Source organism: Phalaenopsis equestris, unplaced genomic scaffold (assembly GCF_001263595.1).
Source record: "Phalaenopsis equestris unplaced genomic scaffold, ASM126359v1 Scaffold000002, whole genome shotgun sequence".
NCBI classification, from domain to species: Eukaryota; Viridiplantae; Streptophyta; class Magnoliopsida; order Asparagales; family Orchidaceae; genus Phalaenopsis; species Phalaenopsis equestris.
In genome coordinates this window covers 81053732-81074943 of record NW_018164444.1, presented here as the reverse complement: position 1 = coordinate 81074943, position 21212 = coordinate 81053732, and the positions used below count along the sequence as shown (strand labels likewise).

Below are 21212 nucleotides of genomic sequence, written 5' to 3'. Positions count from 1 at the left end.
TGTTGCACTAGGCAAACATGTTGCACTAGGCAAACAACCTTGAAATCCTATGAATTGTTGTTTAATTCTAAGGAATGATTTAGCTGGGAAAGATATGTTCAGATGGTCGTGTTGCCCACCGTGCTAGTTTCAAGCTCATTGTCGTGACGAGTTTAAGTTTTCTAGGGTGTCAAGTTATGATGTCAAATCCAACGGCCTATAGTTGTAGTTCTTCAGATATTTTATAAATAATATGCTGAAATTGTATAGTGTATAACATAACAGTAGAATATGTAACACAAGAGAAGCAGTAGAGTTTGCAGTAAATAAAACAGTACAACATGCGGTAAATAAAAAGTAGACGGTACAGCAAGAAAGTGATTACAAGAAATTAACATGATGTAAACATAAATCAAACCTGCATACCTGGGGGATTCGCTGTTCCTTAGATGTAGTTGATGCAACAGGTACAAATAGAACAGGTTGAAATCCATCATATAAACGAAAGCAAAAGAAGAAAAGAAACGTCACCCGGAAAACTTGAGAAAGAATGGTAAATGACCGGAAAATTCGAATGGAAAATTCGGGAAAAATCAATGAATAATCCATGACGAAAAGCTCTAGAAAAATTAACGGGTAACAATTCAAATAAAATCATAAAAAAAAAACTTAGGAAAATCCCGGAGAAAAGACGAGTGCTTTATCCAAAAATTTCAATAAAACATATGAAAAAGTCCAAAAAGAGGGGACCGCAAGCACTCGGGTCGGGGCTAGGCTCAGATATATGTTTGTACTAGAGGGTCGTCGAAGGCTACTTGGTTACTCGGATGTATAAAGCCCGCGACTCAACTAGAAGGGTGTCATATCGAACCTAACTTAGGAGGGTACTCCTTAGCCCAAACAGATAATTAACAGGTGGACAATCAATGTTTAAAATGTATTTAAAATTTATATTTTTAGCATGCACATAGATTTTAAGCATACAAAAGTGGGTTATATCAATTTTTTTTGTAGCGAAAAATATATTTTTGTTTAGAAAAGGTGTATTTGTTCTTGTCAAATTTGTTTTTTTAATCAATTTTGAAAAGTGTAGTTGTCCACGAGTCGATCACACTGTCGGACGTAGGACTACCAATAACCTAAGAAGGTACGGGTCAACTCCCGCTAGTCTTATGTCGGTGAATGATATTACATCATACGGTTCACCGGGTCCGTGGGGGGTGTCCCGAAGTCGTAGGATGGAACATTATTCTGCTCTATCACCGGTGTACCTTTGTCATCACCGCCTTAAGCCCCAAAACAAAACCGACCTAATTGCGACCTTGCTTGATGGTTTCACGTATAGCAAAATGCTATACGTTGACACTTATGTATCGGACATAAACATAAAAAAAAATGAACCAAGAAGCAAAGAAAAAAAAAGAATAAAAATGAGGTGAGAGAGATGAGACACTAATCCACCTAAAACACCGAAAATACGGAGGATGAATCAGTTCCCAAAACTCATGACGAAAAGACTTGAAAAATTAAGGCTCAAAGTCCTTGAATCAATCCAAAAGGATGTCATTTTCTCGCTTTATTAGAATTGGAGCAACCCAAGGAGGGTGTCCTTTCCAAATCCTGTTTCGAACGAGTCGAAACGGGGTGAACCGACATGACGACCACCCACAAATGACCTCCCTGACATCGGTGTCTAACCTCCAAAAACATCTTCCATAGGCTCAATTTGACTCAGCTAAATGCTTTCGCAAATAAAAAAACTCGTAACTCTCCAAACCCCTCAAATCAAGCAAAAGGAAAGTGACCCAGGGGAAACCATCACTAGCATTTCCAAACCCATATCAAAATTAAGGTTTCCCAACTCCCAAATTAATCAATAGCTTCATATATCAAATAAACATAGTCTTCCAATAAAGCCACATAAATGCTCACGGTCGGGGTCAATAGGGAAGAGGAAGCAACCACCAAGGATCTCGGCTAAGTCCACCAACAGAACAAGGCACTCACGGCTAAGGCAACAAACAGGGCCAAAAGAAGCTCACGACCAAGGCAACCCAAGACACAGGAAAGGCTCACGGCCAAGGCAAGAAACAGAGCCAAAAGAGAGTAGAGGGTCACGGGTAAGGCCAACAAAAGCACAACCGAGCTCCAAACTAGCTCACGGGTAGGAGTCAGAACAAACCAAACCAAATTCCATATAGGAATCTCACGGCCACAGATGGCAAGCGGGAACCCAACACAACACAAATCCACGGGTGGGGAGCAAAAAGGAAGCAGACCTATGTCTATTGATCTCACGGTTAGAGGGCAAAACCGAAGGCCACAAGGGCAGTGCCCATTGAACAAGGATCATGGCCAAAGTAAGGAAAATCAGCCCAAGCACAAGAAAGTTTCACGACCAAGGCAACCCGAATCAATTCCATGAGGATCTTTGATATACATAAGAGAGTACAAAATATAACCATAATTTTGGGATGACAAATTTGATCCGCCAACAATCATCCAAGTAATTCGAGCCCAACAAGAAGGACCAAATCAAATTAAACAACATAGGTCTCACGAATAGGAGTAGGAAACAACTCAGGATAGCCACTAAGGCTCACAAATAGGAACCCAAAAAAAAAAACACAAGCTAGACCCTCGGGTAAGGGCCTAAGACAAGCCAAACTGACCCCTCAGCCAGCCCTCGGATAGAGACAGAAGCAAGCACAGGGCAGCCACCAAGACTTTTTGTTAGGGACAAGTATAAAGCCTAAAAATAGGCTCTCTGGTAGGAGCTAAACCAGCACACTGAGCACCCAGACAAAGCCAAAACAGACCCCTCAAGGTCCATAAATGAAGTTCAAACAACTAGGACAAAGCCTTAACCAAAACCAAAACCCAAAGCTCAACCTCCAACCCTTCCAAAGTGAAAACCGAGCTCTAATAGAGACCAAACCCAACCTTTGAAGGCCAACAAATGAAACCATAATAACAAATCCACACCCAGCCACCTCATAATGAAACCGAGCACCAATAGAGGTTAAAACCCAACCAGAGTAAAAGTTCAAAGCCCATGCCATCCAAGGGTTAAAGAATACTCATATGCCTTTGAAAGATCAAAATATGTAGCCAAAATATGTTTTAAACTGTAACAGTAGCATGAAAAATAATTTTAAGCTACCAATATAATTGTTCTAAGCATGAAAGATGTTCCTTTCCCCTTCTCAATGAGTCAAACCAAACTATCAAAGCAAGATATAAGACACTTCCAAGTGAAATAGATTTTCTCACAACATGTATTTCAAGTAAGAAAAAGCTACAAGGAGCCAAACCAAACAGCAGCTAAAGCTCAGAACCCGGCCACAACAAAATCTAGAAAACATCCTCATGCCTTCAAAACATCAAAACATAGGGCCACCCGTGTTTCGAACAAGAACAGCTGTAGAACTTTCCCAAATCAAGATGAATTTCTTCATAGCATGCATTTCATGCCAGGAAAATCCACAAGGAATCAAAAACCGAATTCCACATATATATGAAAAGCAAAGCAAGTTTTCCAATACTTCATACTAAGCAAGAGTGAATAAAAAAAAGAGAAGCCTCGTAGTGCATCCCAACATGTATTGCAGAGGAGCATATGTTATCTCAGAGCCCATATTCATCACATTTCCAGTTGCTTTAAGTAAAAAAGAGAAAGAAAAGAGAGAAGCTAATAACATGCCACATTCTATTAGTACAAAGCCTTAACCAAAACCAAAAGTCAAGTCTCAACAAAGCTCAACCTCCAACCCTTCCAAGGTGAAAACCGAGCTCCAATAGAGACCAAACCCAACCTTTGAAGGCCAACAAATGAAACCATAATAACAAATCCACACCCAGCCACCTCATAATGAAACCGAGCACCAATAGAGGTCAAAACCCAACCATAGTAAAGGTTCAAAACCCATGCTATCCAAGGGTTAAAGAATACCCATGTGCCCTTGAAACATCAAAATATGGAGCCAAAATATGTTTTAAACTGTAACAGTAGCATGAAAAATATTTTAAGCTACCAATATAATTGTTCTAAGCATGAAAGATGTTCCCTTCCCTTTCGAGGAGCCAAACCAAACTATCAAAACAGGATATAAGACACTTCCAAGTGAAATAGATTTTCTCACAACATGTATTTCAAGTAAGGAAAAGCTGCAAGGAGCCAAGCCGAGCCGCAACTAAAGCTCAGAACCCGGCCACAACAAAAGCTAGAAAACATCCTCATACCTTCAAAACATCAAAACATAGGGCCGCCACGTGTTTCGAACAAGAATAGCCGTAGAACTTTCCCAATCAAGATGAATTTCTTCATAGCATGCATTTTTAAACCAAAAAGGAATTTACGATGCTAAAACCGAGCCTTCCACCTGTGTGAAAGACCAAATAAACCTTCCAATGTCTCATGCTAGATAAGAATAAATGAAAAGCTTCATGATACATATCCTAACATGCTTGCAAGAGAAGTTAACATTGTCTCAAAGCCATGTTTCAACCCTGCTAATTGTTTCCAATAGAAATATGCTACAATAAATAGAAACATGTCATAGCTTCACCATATTAAGCAAGTAATCAAGTCTAACTCCTAGAACATGCTCACATCTCCATTTCTAGATGCTTGAGTAACAAATATTTCAATGCTTGAGTAACGAGTAACAAATATTTCAAAAATATAGGTGCAATATCACCCTAGCATGCTATACCATCCACAACACCAAGCTCAAAGGCTCGGCAGAGGGAAAAACGAAAAGAAGCAAGACACATGAGGGGGGAAGAAGGTACCTCTTTGCATCAAAAAGCAACACAGAAATTTTAAAAGCACTCAACTTCAATCCTTCCTCCAATCCTTCCTCCTCAATCCTTCCTCCAACAGTAAGAGGAAGCCAACCCAAGTACAAAAAAGCTAAAGAAGCAAGTGAGAAAAGAACATAGCAGAGTTTTCCCTCCCTCTAAGAGATTTTTCTGCCCGCTGAAATGCTCTAAGTAGAGCTTAATATAGACAGGATAAGGAGGAGCGATCGAAAGATCGTAAACGGCTCGAGGGAACGAGCAGAGCAGACGCCCCATGCGGGCGGCTCGAGAGAGGCAGTGGATGAGATCCTCGCGGTGGGTCGTCCGCGAGATGGTCTCGCGTGCAAGAGGCGAGCGCGGGAGTGAAGGTCCAACGACACAAGAAGGACGCGGGCCAGACGGGCCAGGCGAGCGAACGAACAGAGCTAGGGTTGAGGCCCACGTGTTCGAGAAAAGCGATGGGGAGGGGGGTAGATAGATTTAGATTTTAATAAATAATAATAATAATAACAATATCATTTATTATTATAATTACACCTAAATTATATATCCTTCCCCAAACACGTCGGCGCAGTCCGTTTCATCAACCGAAGTCGTTTAGGCAACCTCGTCCACGATCAGGACAAAACACGTCACGACCCAAATTACGTCAAAAAAAACTCGGTGCAAGCTCAATTAAACAAGACGGTGCAGAGTGTGACGGCGTCAGGTCAATGCGTATAGTCAATCCTAAGGCCAACAGTCCTATAGGGATTCTCCTTGAGCTCCCTCATAGTAGCCCCACCTACTAAGTGCTAGAGGTCAAAAGGTACCATGCGGAACGTCAAGTCGAGCAAAGAAAAGCTCAGAATTTCTAACGGGGAGGGCTCCTTTGCTAGTTTTTTAGGAATAGTCGATAGGAAAGTCCTACGTCTAGACCCTAGGTTATCAAAAAGGAGAGACTAGACCTCCGCCAAAAGTGAGGTCAATATGTATATAAACCAATATTTACCTTTCTGCATCAACCCTTGCCTCTGCTTGCTTCGCCCAAGAAAACTACTTCCTTGACGGATCACAACACCTGAACAAGTCGTCGTTTCCCTCGCTTGCTTGATGTTGCAATGCACTTCACTTGAAATGAGGGACAATGCACGCTCTTTACTTCCTATCCTTCGCCATCCCTCGACGACACCTCTTTCTTCGGCTTCAATTGCCAGCTTTGTTGCCCTCATTGGGCCCTAGCACCTCATCTCCTTTGTTCGACGACAACAGACGTTGTCGCTAGTAGACATCGTCGCCTTTGGCTTCGGTCGATGGACATGGAAGACCTAGCTTGTGTGCGTTGGTCTCCTACCTTTGTACATGTCGATCGACTCCCCAGGTAAATCGTTCTCGCTCATGTTCGGCGTCTACTACAAAGCCTCTCTATCTCGCCACTTCCTCCCCTCATATGTGTCGATTTATAGAACGAAATCATCCTTTCGTGTTCCCGACAGCTCACTTTATCACACACTCTGACTCCCTCATTTTCTCCCTTGAAACGAGGCATTATAGCCTTCCTCCCCTGCTTTTCACATAGACACAAGCAATCCATTGTCAAACCATGTGATGAACTTATTTTAAAAGTTATTTTCAAAATTGCTGATTTTTCTTTATTTCTCTTATGGCTTTATTTCGTTTCTGAAGAATGCTCATGTTTATCTGAGAGACCTAACTGAATGTGTTTTGGTCAAAGCTTTTTGTTGATTGCTATTTTGTTACATTTCAGGATATCTTTACAATTTTCAGTCTAGGGAATTTTTCGATCTTAGTCATGGACATGAGCCATCCGAAGGTTCTGCAAGATTCGGAGGTTTGTGGGATAATATTTTTCTTGATTTTCTTAGAAGTTATGAGTTCATATTTCCATGGAATTTCTTTAGGTTGCTTCTTTTAGGATAGGGAGGCCATCAATTTTTGAGCTTTAGTTTGCTATAATTGTTAGTTGTGGCCTAAAGTCATCTGTGAATTAAATAGTTTTTTAGTTTCATTCTAACTATCGATCTTATTTTCTATTTAAGCTGCGTCTAAGGTTAATTGCCTCTATGCTAGTTAAATATTTGTATTGTTCTTACATTTTTTTCAATTATTTTGCATATCATATCCTTGCATATCATATCCTGAATTAGAGTTTTTTTTTTTTCTATTAAATTCTCATGTTCAGACAATTATGTTTCTTATTCAGATGTTTACTTCTATCGTTAGGTTAAAGGGAAATGCTTTAGTTTTGGTCCTTAAACGCTGGTTTCATTGCAGGTGCAAAATTTGTATTTATCGCTTATGAAGGAGAAATGATTCTTTATCGTTTTCTTGCACTGGTTAACACTCAAATATTAGCTTGTCGTTCCCAGGCGTGAAACATTATTTTAGCTAGTTCTGAAGTTTCTTTAAATGTAGGTCCAATTGAATTCTTTTGCTGATATTATGTTTGAAAGATGCATTTTTTCATAAACATTTATAGCAATGAAAGACATTGTGAATCAGAAAGATATATGAACCTACTTTTGAATATTCTACACGACATTATGCAAAGGGAGCAGTGGAAAACAAATATTCATTTTTTTTACGGTTCTAAATGAATGATTTGATTGTACATAAGGTGATACTATGGTTTAAGACTCGGGATTCATATGTGACATGCTCTTAGGATCATTAATCCAACATTATGCCTTCTATTCCATTGCAACAATTCAAATTTCCTAGCCAAATTTAAGTTTAGTTGTTCGCTGAACAGAAGTACTCTATATTTGCAATATAAGTATTAGAACGTAGCATTATTTCAACAACTGATTCCTATAAGTATCTTGAGGGAAAGAAATGCATTCTTCAAGATAGCTTTAAGCCTCGTGAGCTTGAGTCGCAAAGTTCTATAATACCTAATGTTCTAGTTATATGCCAACATATTAATCGAATACAATTGGTTAAAAGATTGCAAGTTTTTTTATGAGTAGCCGAGTCTATTAAAGAAAGAATGAGAAGAAATCAGATTAAAACAATGAAAAATAGTGCAACCTATAGATTTTTTTATGCATTATTGAGATTTTGACTTTGGAATGAGTTTTCCAAAGTATCATTTTCGCATAAAATAGATCATCAGTCCATTGCTCATGCCTTAACATAGGTTTCTCTTGGATTATATTAAAAAGTAGCTCTATGTTTATGTAGGGAATATGACTAAAAGTTCATTAATTTACATGTGCCGCTTCTCTAGTATTTGATATTATCAAGTATTGAATAATAGATCAGCATATATTTTCTTGTGATAATAGACATCAATACACCAGCAGCAAACGGAGTTGAAGGCATTTCAGGACGAGAAATGCCCGGAGTGAGACTTCCCTGAACCAAGCAGATTAGCCATGCCTAAAATAGTGAGTTATCTTTTTAGGCTTTTCCTTCAGTGGAAAGCTTTAAAGCACCGTCATATATGGTGAAAACTTATAGATTCATATTGAGAGACTTCAAAGTGTTGTCAACCATGGAGGTTTAAAGTGCACTTCGTATATTTTTGCGATAAATTCAACTGTTAGATGAGAAATATTCCTTTGTAAATTTCTCATTTTTTACCTTTTAAGTAATTGTTATTAAAAGTCGAAGCGCCTGCATTCTGGTACAAAAGGCATTAGTTTTACTACTGCTAAATTCTAAGATTTTTATCAAAAGTTTTAAGAATGCTTTCTTGGGGTGCTAAGCTTAGCATTTTAAAAATATTAGAGAGAGGAATGAATTATTTATTCTAAGTTTTACGAAAGTTGAAACTGTTCATGCTTCTAATGTCCTAGTTAGTTTTTAATGATATTGTACTGTCTTAAAAATAGTTTGACCAGTAGTACAATTCCTTGCAAATTATGGACTAATGTTTGGTTGTATTTCTACTAATGCCAAACAAGTTGATGACATGCGGTTCACCTGTGGCAGGTTCAACCGGCTGGTCCATCTGGAAAAGTTTTGAACCGGTTCAAGATGTAGCCGGCCTTAGGTTTGGGTTAGGGCTGCGACCCAAGGGGAGGGGTCTTGTAGTTATCTATTATTATAAATATGTTCTTTTCTTTGTTTAGGATTAATTTTAGTTGAGTTTTCTGTCGGGACAACCATCGGCGTCTTGAGCTCTTTCTTCTAAGGTTGTATCCAAGGGCGATTGGTGTCTCGGTTGTATCTTGTTCCGAGTTGGTGATTACTCTCTGTTTTCCGCAAACCCCCCTACACCATTGTTGTTATATCTTCTCTTGCTGCAGTAATCCCGGGCCACTCTTTGTTGTTCCCCTGCAAGAGCAATCCATTGAACCTACCACAGCCTTTTCCCTACTGCCCATCACCTACAACCACACCTCCTCACCCTTGCTGCAGCTTCCTTCATTGTTGTCCCCGACAACTCCAAGCCGCCAACTTTCACTCTTCCATGCGATACCCAACAGCAAGCCTCCCTCCCTATCGTAACCCAGTACCAGCCAGCAATCCATCAAACTGTCAGCCTCAGCCTTCCTACAACCATCCAGTAGCCAGGCCTCCTCTAGCCATCTACTTGATGCCCCTCCACCACACAACCCACAATAACCGCCACTCCCCCTCTAATCACAACACCATCGCTCCGACTTATGCTCTAGTGCGTTTGTGTCATTTTCCTTTTTTCAAATTTTTGGGATATAATCCCCCTTTAATTTCAACAATAATATTTTTTTTTCATTGTGATTTTAGGTTAACTTCAGTTTCAATTTGTATCAGTGCTTGCCTAATCCTAGTCTTATCCTAGGGTTTCCTAGCATCTGTCGTATCCAAACCATCTCCACCAAAAAAAATTTCTTTTATATCCCCAAATACCCTCTCCACTTTCATAAATCTCAAACCTTAACCATGTCACTAAGGAGATATATGCTTAAGCCTACCAGGAAGAGATACAACGAGAGCTCTGTCGACTTCAGTAGAGGCTGGCGGAGATTGAAGAGGGAACCTAAGGGGAAATCACCTTCAATCGTGATTTGCAGAGTCAAAGACGAGAAAGGGGCGAGGACCTGAATTCCTTCCATGGGAATGACTTCAGTGATGAGAAAGACAGAGGCGACGCTTAGAAATTCATTTTCAGAGGAGGCCAAGAGAAAACATATGGAGGACAAAGAGACTGTGTAATCAAGGTGGATCTATCAGAATTCGATGGAGGTATGGATCCAGACGATCTCATCAAATGACTACAGTTAGTTGAGAGAATCCTCGAGTACAAATAGGTGCTAGAAGACAAGAGGGCAAAGCTCGCAACCATCAAGTTGAAAAAGAGCTCTTCCTTGTGAAAAATTTTGTAGAGGTAGAGAAAGAGAGGGCAGTGACAAGATTATCAAGTGAGAGAAGATAAAGAAGTCGCAGTGAAAATACATACTGCCTAATTACTGCTAGGATATGTTTTTGAGGCTCGCTTACCTGCATCAGAGAGATCTATCAGTGGAGGAGTTCACGACACAATTTGACTAGTTGCATGAACCAGATGAACATATCATAGCCCATTACCTAGGGGGCCTGAAGCCGATTATGAATAATGTTGTGCAGTGCAACCTTATTGTTCACTGGGAGATGTCTAAAACTTAGCATTGAAAGTTGAGAGACAATATAAATGGAGCAGGCGGCCCCCACCATTCACACAACCACCTGCAGAGGGAGACATCAGTAAGAACATGCCTCGAGTTGAGAAAAATAGTCAGGATAAGGATAGAGTCACTCAAAGTGAGAAGAAACTCGAGAAAAGTAGCACGCTTACGACAATTCGAGACTGAAAATGCTTCAGATGCCATGGATTTGGTCACGTCACCTTCAATTGCCCAACGAGCCAAGTTATGTCCTTTACCGAGTAGGGTGCAGTGAATAAAGTTAGCGACGAAGAGGCAGTTGAAGAATAGGGTGAGGTTACCATCTTCTCGTGGTTCGACGAGTCTTATGAACTAAGAATACAAGACCAAATGACTTTGTCACAACATATTCTACACCCGTTGTACGGTGAACTGAAAGATGTGTAGTCTCATCATCAATGAAAGGAACAACAAGAACTTGACATCTATGTTGATGTTGGAGAGATTGAGCATCATGACTCCGAGGTATTCCCAACAGTATTCTTTGACGTGGTTGAAGGAGAGCGGGGTCATCATTGATAGGAGGTGGCTAGTGGAGTTTTCGATTGGAAGCCAGCTACAGGATCAGGTGTGGTGTGAAGTTGTACCCATGGATGCTTGTCACCTTTTGTTAAGGAGAGTGACAGTATGACCGCAAGACTCGACATGATTGATACAGGAACACCCACTCCTTGATCAAAGATGGTAAGTGTATCGTCCTTCTATATTCTATGGAGTCTAAGATCACAAGTGTCTTTGCTATTTGAGAAGCCTCAGTGGGATTAGTTTTGGTGACAATAGAGGATGATAGGATTGAAACGTAGATTCCAAATATGAGATAGTCACGCAGAGAGCATGTCAGGATATCACATATTTACTATACCACCATGGCCGCAAACATTCAAAGTGATTCAGACTAACATAACCTCGGATTGGGTTGAACCGACCTTGTATTGTTTTTGGAGAATTCAACAGAACACACTTTGGCATGGAACCCTAGTTCAACTCAGTAGAGTCTTCCCCTAAATGGAGGTTTTCTCGAAATTGCGGAAAACACTTAGGTGCTTTGGGGTACAGTGCATTCGCCAGTGGGATCCAAGTGCTTCTTGGACCACAGTCGAAGACCCTCAACCCTGGGAGATCATAGCAGCTATGATTCTTTCAATGTGCAGACAAAGGCTTCAACAAATGAGGTCGATACTCTCCCATCACCGAGAAACTGATGCGGGGCTCACCTAGGGAAGCCTAAGTTGACTGGTTCAGTTGGAAAAGTGTCGAACCAGTTCTTTTCTTTTTTAGTGTTAGTTTTTGTTGAGTTTTCTGCCGTTGTACCTTCTCTTTCTGTAGGAATTCCGGGCAACTCCTTAATGTTCTCCTGCAACCGCAATCCCTAATGCTGCCACTGCTTTTTCCCTGTTGCCCTTTACCCTGCAACTGCACCTCCCACATATGATTTCTCACTGCTCATCTTAGTTATGTTTTAATATGCATTGAGGGACTATTCTATGTATGATGCCTGGAACAATGAAAGTGTACTTGATTGATTTTTTTGCTCTTTTTTTCCATCTTGTTCCCAAACCTCTTATTTGGTCACTGAGATAATTTGAAAGTCAGATACAACAATATAGCATGTGCTATGTACGATAAATCCTATGAGCCCATTTAACATGTATTATTTGGTTTGTCCATCCTTGCCTTGCAACATGAAGGACACCAGTAGTATGCATCGCCAGGCTTTGCACTCTAATTTGTACTATTGAATTATTGAATATTTGAAGCCAAGATCTGACCGATTTTAAAAATTGGTATGTTTGAATGTTATCAGGGATTTGCATTTTCTTCTCCGGGTTCTTTGTCTTCATCATGTTGAAATTGAAAGTAATAATCTTTCAGCACAAAGTTGGTTTATAGTTTAACAATATTGTGCACCATTTTTCCTTGAAAAGAAATCATCTTGTTTGAAAAGGTAATAATGAAGAATTCAGAAGATTTTAAAGCATATTAAGCTTGATGGTTGTTTTCTTAACATTTTTTGGTTGCTTAACTGAGTATCTTATTGTGTGAAAAGTTGTTTAAGTATGAAAAATTGAAAATAAAAAACTTATAAATGATTTTCCAGGTTAACTTTGTGTTAGGAATGTATAATTATTTGAATTGCATTCAATTTGCAGCATTTTATATCTGGCTTAATTCATGCATATGCATTGTTGTCTCGAGTAATGCTATCCTCCTAAATACTTGCCAATTAGTTGGTTATTTTGTCTTGTTGTTTCTTATTCTGTTCTATTGTAAGAGGAACTTGGATCATTTGTATGATCTGATAATAAAATTTATAATACCTCGCTTTTGATTAGTAACTTGTCCGTATTTGCTGCCTGCATCCAGTAGTTTTAATAAACTATTAAATTCGCCTAATCATTTACTGCTATTTATTCTGTCATGGCTGTATTATTTTATTTCTTTATAGATCTGCCAGCAAATTCACATGATTATTTATGCTATTTTGGCCTTTTTTATGATATTCTTTCTGTATCTCTTTAAAATAATTTTTTTAATATGATAGCTTTATTTATGCAGATTATTTTGTGACCAAATGCGGTGTTTTAATCATGTCATTGTTTGTTTTCTTCACTACTACTATGTCCGTTTCTTTCACACTCAGAGAAACTCAATCTCGCATGCTCAAGTTCACAGGTTTGCTTATTTCAGTTATTCTATATCCATGGAGTATCTAATCGAAATTTTTTTTGCTTTGTTTCATATAGTGTAATGCATTATTTTTATTATATGCAGTGCAGCTTCAACACCATGCTCGCCATCAGCTTCCAACGTTCCAGTTAATCTTTGTGCATGTTATTGAATCGCTGGTTTTTGTGCCGGTGAGTGGATTTTGATCTTACCCCAGTATTTAGGTAGTGGGAAGATTTACATAAGTACCACTTAATTCTTATGCATTTACATATCTAACACCTAAACTTCAATTTTAACTGAAACGGGTGTGAAGATGTGGACTGACGTGGGAGACTTGCTGCAAGTCTTGACCGGTTCAGAGGAGGGTGGTCAACCAGTGGCCACTCCTTAGTTAGCTTATAGTATTTATATATCAATTTTGTGTTCTAGGGGTAGTTTTTCTCGTGATTTCTGTCTCGACAGCCGTTTGCGTTTCCAATTGTCACATCTTGGGTTGAATCCGAAGACGAGAAGGTGCTTTGGCTGTAACTCATCTCAGGACGGTGTTTATGTACCATTCCTTGCTTTCACAACCTTTATCCCAGCCGCCTGACCTGCTGCTGCATCCCTGCTGGAGTTGCTCTCCCAGTCTTCCTCCTGCCTTCCCGCCAGCCTTCTTCCCTTCTTGTTTTACCCCCAGCTACCAAGCCTTCCCTTCCTGCCTTTCCTCTGCTGCCAGCTGCCCATCTCTTTGCTACAGCGCTGCCGCCAGCCACCAGCCGCCCTTCTCTTTGCTGTAGCCTTGCTGACAGTCTTCACTCCCCTTGCCACACTCCAGTAGCCGGCCCTTGCTTACCTTGCTGCTGCCTACCCCATTCCAACCTTCCATCTTCCCCAACTGTAGCTACCTTACCGCAGCCTTCCCACCGCCTTCAACCCCAGCCCTAGTTTGGTGTGTTTTGTGTTTCTTTTGATATTTTTTTATTTTGGTGTTTGTTTGTTGTAACCCCTATTTACTTTCAGTAATAAAAAGTTGTATTTCCTGTCGTGGTTTGGTTAACTCTGGTATCATTTACATATATGCCACCTTATCTATGCTTGAAATTTTTGGGTGGTTTAAATGTAAAATTTAATATTTGGGTGTTAGATATGAATTGGGTCGTATGTATGTGAATGCCTCTTAATATTTATGGATGGATCTTGATGAGACGTATTTTCTACCAATTTTTGTTTGTGATGCCTACACTGCCTTCTTTCTCATATTTTTCTGTCTTAATGTCGCAGATTATGATTGGGATTCTCTTTTTCTTATTTGAATTTTATGATGATCAACTACTTGCATTCCTGGTACTAACTCTTGTGTGGTTGTGCGAATTATTTACAATGATCAGGTCCTCTCTCTTTATCAGTAGGAATCTCAATTTTTTTTCTGCGCATACTTGCAGTATCATCAATACTGCAAGTTTTAGGTGATTAGGCTAGCATTTAACCTTAATTTTACTGTGGATTGCAGTGTTCGGACATCAATCTCGATGCAGTTTTTTCCTCGCTTCTTTTTGCTCTACTTTCTGGTTTTCCATATCTACTTCTTTTCATATGCTTATGGTATGTCTGTCCTCCATTATATCAAACAAATGGTCTTCTAGTAGTTCTTTTTGAAGAATTTCTGAAGATATTTAGGCTCTAATGTTCATTTTTTTTACCCTCAGGTTTTTCATATCTGGCCTTTTCTGCCACTGCTGCATTCATGCAACACTTGATTCTTTATTTCTGGAATAGGTTTGAGGTAATGATACTCATTACATCTTTATTTCTCTAATACGTTTAATTTTTTGAATAAATTTGCAATTTCTGTGGACACATACTTTTGTTTACTGGGAAGTCCTGGAGTAGTGGTTAATTTATTTCTGGTGTATTCTGGAGATCCTATGTTTAGGAGTTATTTGTGCCAGATTCTTCATGTTTTTATTTCCCCGTTTATAAACCATACTTCGTTGTAGGCATCCGATTTATTCGAAGTAAAACCTCACTTAAAACTTTGGTAATTTTACTGTTCTGCCAGGAAGTTGTATGAGGGTGTCTCTTATTGCTGCCCGTCTTTTTGGCTCTTTCCCAGCTGAAACAAATCCAAGGTACAATAATGAAAACCTGATCATTTGTCACAATCCGGCCTAGTGCTTGGAATTTATCAAAACGGGTACAGACAGTCGGACGGGATAAACTAAATTTTCTATATTCTTCTACAATTTAACAGATGAAAGAATCATTACAAATTAAATTAAAGTTGTATAATTAAAATTACCTTGTTGAAGATTGTTCGCGTCTTCTATAAATGTTTTCTCATCTTGCACTCATCTTTTAATAATTTAATTAAACCTAAAATGTTAGTTAAAACAATTGTTAGCTAAATGAGCCAGTAAATACTCATACTTTTAAACTACAATATTATAAGAAAAAAAATAATATGCATATCAGTTAAGCTTCTTTATAAATCAATGTAAATATTTAATGTGTTATTCAAAGATTCTATATCAATATTATAACAATATCATTTCATATCTATACAACCGTCACAAGACACACCGTCGAAAAATTGTGTCAATTAAGACATATCATTATCAATATCCTTTTCCATTTACGTACACGGGTACATTAGTGTTCCCGTGTACTAGCAAGTGATGTTCTATCATAAGCATGTCAATACAAGCATTCAATATAAACATATGTATTCATCGCATTCAATTCAACATACTATAAAACATACATCAACTGCATGAGTAAGTAGCTACAATATCCTTAACGATATGACAAATAAAGAAAAATAATATCTCAATTAAAAAAAAGAAAAAAAACATACAAAAACACATAGTACTCATCTCAATTACGCTTAATTCAATAAGATTTGCCCCGACAGATTTATGTTTGCAAATTTCCAATTTTCATGGGGATCCAACCTTTCTATTTGTTGCATTTGGCGAAAATTTATGGTTGTCTTCAGTGTTGTTGTTCTTCTTGTTTCAAACTGTGATTTTTCAATTGAACAAGATGCCTACACGAAGAAGCGTTGCATGTCCCAATCAAAAACCGGTTGTTGAAGACTTGCAATGTGAAATCAGACATATATAGGAACAACTTACAGTCTAGAAGCAAAGAAATTGAGAAGATCGAATAGTGGAACCAAAAATGGATGGGGCGGAGGATGAGAAAAGTGAATCCATTTCACCATGAATCTTCCAACAATGAAGCCCAACCTCTGCATGCGTGGAGGGAAAGACACAACAAGGTTGTTGATTTTGGAATCAAGATCGATATTCTAGATTTTGAAGGCCAGCTAGATCCGAATGAATTTATTAGTTGGCTACATATGATAGAGCGGATTCTTGAATTTATAGAAGTTCCTCAAGAATAAAGTGTCAAGCTTGTAGCTATTAAATTGAGGGGGAACACCTCTCTTTGATAGGAAAACTTGATAAAAAAACACGACAAATGGAGGGTTGATCCAAGATTATCACTTGGAGAAAAATGAAGAAAGAATTACAAGGCACATTCCTTTGAGAGCAATATCGTCAAATAGGTATTCATTCAGTTACAACACCTTCATCAATAAAAATAATCGGTGGAAGAATATGCTGCTGAATTTGAACTGCTAGGACTGAAATGTAACCTTTAAGAACCCGAAGAACACCATTGCACATTTTTTGGGTGGTCTCTGACCTTCTATAGCCAATGCGGTTCAATTACAGCCCTTTTAGACCCTCCAAATTGCATCAACTTTGTTGTCATGGTTGAACGACAACAAAAATGGAGTAAATCTGCACTCTTATACCACCTTAGGGGGAGAAATCGGTTCCGTCCAGAACTGGATAAAATCGGGTCCAATCGGTAAGAAGAAAGGCGAATCCAACAGTAGTCAAGTTGTCTTTCAGCCATGAGGAGCAATAAAAACGGTTGCAAACCCTTCTTCACCCTTCTTCAGTAAGGTGTTTTTGAATTCATGGTTCGGACATATAGCATCCAATTGTTCTAACCGCCTAATCATTTCATTGGTGGAAAAAAACTGTCCATAAGGAAAAGAAATTCTGGAAGAGGGTTCTGACAACCCTACAGGAGAACAGGTGTTGCATGCGGATGAGGGTGTATAATTAGTCATTCATAGGCAATGCCGAGCCCTTTCTTAATTTAGAATGGCTTCATCACAAATTTCTTTAGGACAAGATGCACCGTGCGGGATAAAGTTTGTAACCGCATCATCGATGGTGGAAGTTGTAAAAAAGTCATTTCTACTACAGTGGTAGAGAAACACGGATTGATCACACAATCACATCCTCATCCTTATTGGCTTAGGAATCAGCTCCAAGTTACTAGACATTGTCCAATACAATTTTCTATTAGCCGAAAGCTCCAAGAGGAAGTTCAATGTGGCATCATTCCTATGGATGCTTGTCATTTGTTGTTTGGGAAACAAATTGTGAAGGCCAATACAATTTGTCCACATCACCTTCATTAACTCTGAACTGTTCATAATGGTTATACCAACACCTACTTTTTTATTAAGGATATAAAACAAATTACTTTGGTTCTATTGAAGGTGGAGGTGCAAGACAAAGCTGAAAATAGCAGTATGGTTGTTACAAACAGTAGTTTGGCTGCTACAAACATTCAAATATTAAATGTTGATGAATGTTTGATGGAGCTTTGATATGCCGACTATGAGATGCAAATTACTTTGGTTTTCTATTTCTTGTATTCCTTTTTTCACAATTCTTGTTGAGCTCATATCTGATGCGGTATTGAGGTGTCTGGGATGTGTCTGAGCCCAAAAAAACTCAGATATATTTTGTAGTGTCCGGGAGTGTCAGACAAGTGTTCATGTTTGATATGTGTCTGACACATGTTTAACACATTTTTAGAGTGTCATTAGTACATAGCATAATGATCTTTGAATTGTGGGATTTTGAACTCACACATTCATCTCATTGAAGTGGTTTTTTTTTTAATTATTATAAGCAAACAAAAATTGGAGAGCGTCATACCTATTTGCACTCTAATCAGGGCATTCTTGGCCTCTAGCATTGTTAGGTTTGTGTTATCGATTTTTGCTCGTTCTGACTAACTTTGTTGAAAATGGAGTTTACATGATAAAAAATCAATTCTTAAATTTTTTAGTTTGAGTATTCAGATGCTGATTTGAAAATTGCTCAACAACAAAGCCTTAATCTCACTACGTGTGGTCGGCTACATGAATCATTTTTCTTCATTGCGTCCTATTTAGTGTCATATTTTCATTTAGTTCTAATAAATTAAGATCACTTTTTATACAATAAGCCACAAGTCTTCGTAGGTCTGCCTCTGCCTTTCTTAACACAAGTCGAATCTAAAATATCTACTCTCCTGATTAGATGATCAGATGATCGACGTTTAATGTGACCAAACCATTTAAGATGACTTTCTTTGATTTGAAATTTGCTCGAAGTTTTTTTTTTCCATATTTGTGAATTATCAAAATTATATCACGTTGATTGGTTTTTTAATAAATTTTTACTTTTCGAGCAAAAATAATATGCTATTTATTTCTGAGTTCTTTGATCTTAATTTGAAACATTGATAGCTACATAAGATGTAGAAATCACCAAAAAGCTTAATTAATTTGTCCTGAAAATATGTAATAAATAATTTAAATTTATTTAAGGTTGTTTTTTAACCGTGTTTATAATATATTAGATTTTTCTCTTGAAGCCAAGACTTTGTTTGCATACTTGGGATTAGAGTGGAAGGAAATGAACTCCCAAAATTATATAGGTGCATTTAAATACATAACACTCAATTCTTATGTATTTAAATATCTAACACCTGAACATTCATATTTTTTATGCAAGCCATTTTGACAGTCGTTGAGAGCTTTGTCTTTTAACAAAGAGGTCCCTTCAAGACCTTGCATATGCAGTGTGCATGGTTTTAAGTGTTCGTGTGAAAAAAAAAAAAAAACCTGAAAATTCATATTTCCATACATGTAACTCAAATTTTTAACGTTACATAAAAAATATCACTATCATTATCTTTTTAAAAGTAAAATATAACTTTTGATGCATAGGTTTACGATGCAAAGGTGTTTGTTGTCAGTGTAAATAGTAAGTTTTAGGCATTGGATATGTAAATCATAAAGAATAAATATTTCGAGATTCATAACCAACCAACTCCTTGTTTGTTGTATGAAAACAAAGCCTACGAGTTACAACATAGCAAAACTGCGTTGCTGATATTACTATAATCTCCTGAGAACTAAAGTTTGTTGAAAACCAATAAGCCTTGGATCCTAACTAGCATTAGGCTTCTGTCTCAGGTTCCAGCTCTGCAAAGATTCATGAGAGCCCGCGGCCAGCTGCAGCACCAAGCCGGCGTCCAAATCACCTCTTCCACCATCTACACCTCAACGTTACACATCGCTAGGGTCAATGTCAGGAATGCGAGCATCGGAACCATCAATGGGATCCAAAATCCCGTACCTGTCACCGCCGTTCCGCTCCTGCCGCAACCTCAAAACACTACCGGATCTCCTGATCAACCTGCCGCCGGCAATGTTCCTGATTCGATGACAAACCATCTCCGATTCCCCGGCTTGAATCCGCAGCAAGCCGGAACAGCGCCCGTTTCCGGCTTCCTCAACCCCTTCGGGTCCTTCTTGCTCTGGATATTGGGCGGCGGAGCTTCCGACGGCATCATATCCTTCTTCTCCATGTTCAGAGATGTGCGAGACGCCGATCACGGCCAGGATTTCGCCCCGCCGGATAATGAGCCGGCAAGGCCGGATCAGCACAACTGACTGGACCTGGTAAGTCCCGTTATGCACTTTTGGCTCTGAAATGCAAAGACTGCTTCATTTGATGTTTATATATAGTTGTGATCCACGATGTTTGAAATATTTTGTAGAAAATTTAGGGTACTACACAATGATATATGTATACTTGAAATGTTTGTGTTTGATGAATAGCCTTTCTTTTCATTTAGCACCATGATTATGGTTTTCATGGCTTCTTTTTCTTCATTTCTTCTTACCACATAATTAATTGTTTTTTCTTTATTTTGGAACTAGGGGGTGTCGGTTGGGGTGGTTTGGGTTCGATATGTCCTGAAATCGATTCGATCCGAATATGTTTTGGCTTGAGTTTGATCCAAATAATTTGACCTGAACTCTCCTAATTCGAATCCGGACCGTATAATCTTCTCATTATTTGGATCATGTATTTTCTTAATTCAATATGACCCAATTAACCCGACCAGAATGCGAAAAGTTATCGTTTCACTGAGTTATTGGACCGAATAAATTTAAGTATATAATTTGAATTAAACCTTGATTGGAATGGTATGGATGTGAATAAAAAAGTAGGGGGCATGTACATACATACACACACAAGCTTAGTGCCCAAACTTTTTACATTCATACCATCTAAATCCTTAACATCACAACTTTTTTAGTAGTGAAATGCACCTTTTCATGCATAGGGTATATTTATATGCCATCCTTGACTTTGCATGAGATGTATTTTACATTTTTAGAAGTTCAAATAGTGGAGTTTATTATTATTATTATTATTATTATTGCTATGAAAGATTTCGATGGTATAAATATTAAAAAAATAAAGTTTAGATATTGATATGTAAATATAGAAAAATTGGGAGGTATGTATGGAAATGCTCCTACATATTTTGATGTCCTTTTTTTCTTGCATTATATATATATATAATAGGATTGATCAGAGGCTAATACGAGCCTCCAATTACCTCTAATATGCCTAACAATTTGAGTACCACCTCTTTAAAGCTACTAATGTCAGAGGGGGTTCTAACCCCCGGCTTGAGAGATCTTTTATTGCGGATGCCACATAAATAAGACTGTCAAAAGTTTCACGAACACCTCTTGTTGGGTTCGTTAAGAAGCTCGTGTTTGGCTTATTTGCTAAGTTAACGAGTCAAGCACGGACAACACGAACAAAGATTTGTTCGTTCGTGTTTGACTCGTTTTGGCACGAAATACTGCTCATCAATTATATATATACAGGGCTACAAAGATTTAATTGGCTACAAAGATTTATAATCAATTAAAAGTATTAATTAAGAAAATAGAATAAAAATTATTAGATTAGATTCAAATGA

The 21212-nt window shown here is 38.3% G+C and overlaps 1 protein-coding gene across 2 annotated transcripts in view; it reads left to right on the top strand.

The window, feature by feature from the left end:
• The window catches only part of LOC110018023 (membralin), an 87600-nt gene extending 67537 nt beyond the window's left edge, over window positions 1-20063 (top strand). For both annotated transcript variants that reach the window (XM_020715235.1, XM_020715234.1), the window contains 7 exons: window positions 6530-6613; window positions 12969-13085; window positions 13185-13270; window positions 14346-14452; window positions 14575-14666; window positions 14771-14847; window positions 19402-20063. In XM_020715235.1, coding sequence (XP_020570894.1) covers window positions 6530-6613; window positions 12969-13085; window positions 13185-13270; window positions 14346-14452; window positions 14575-14666; window positions 14771-14847; window positions 19402-19881 — 1043 coding nt within the window. In that variant the 3' untranslated portion in view covers window positions 19882-20063. The remainder of the gene's footprint in view (window positions 1-6529; window positions 6614-12968; window positions 13086-13184; window positions 13271-14345; window positions 14453-14574; window positions 14667-14770; window positions 14848-19401) is intronic.
• Window positions 20064-21212: the final 1149 nt, after the last annotated feature.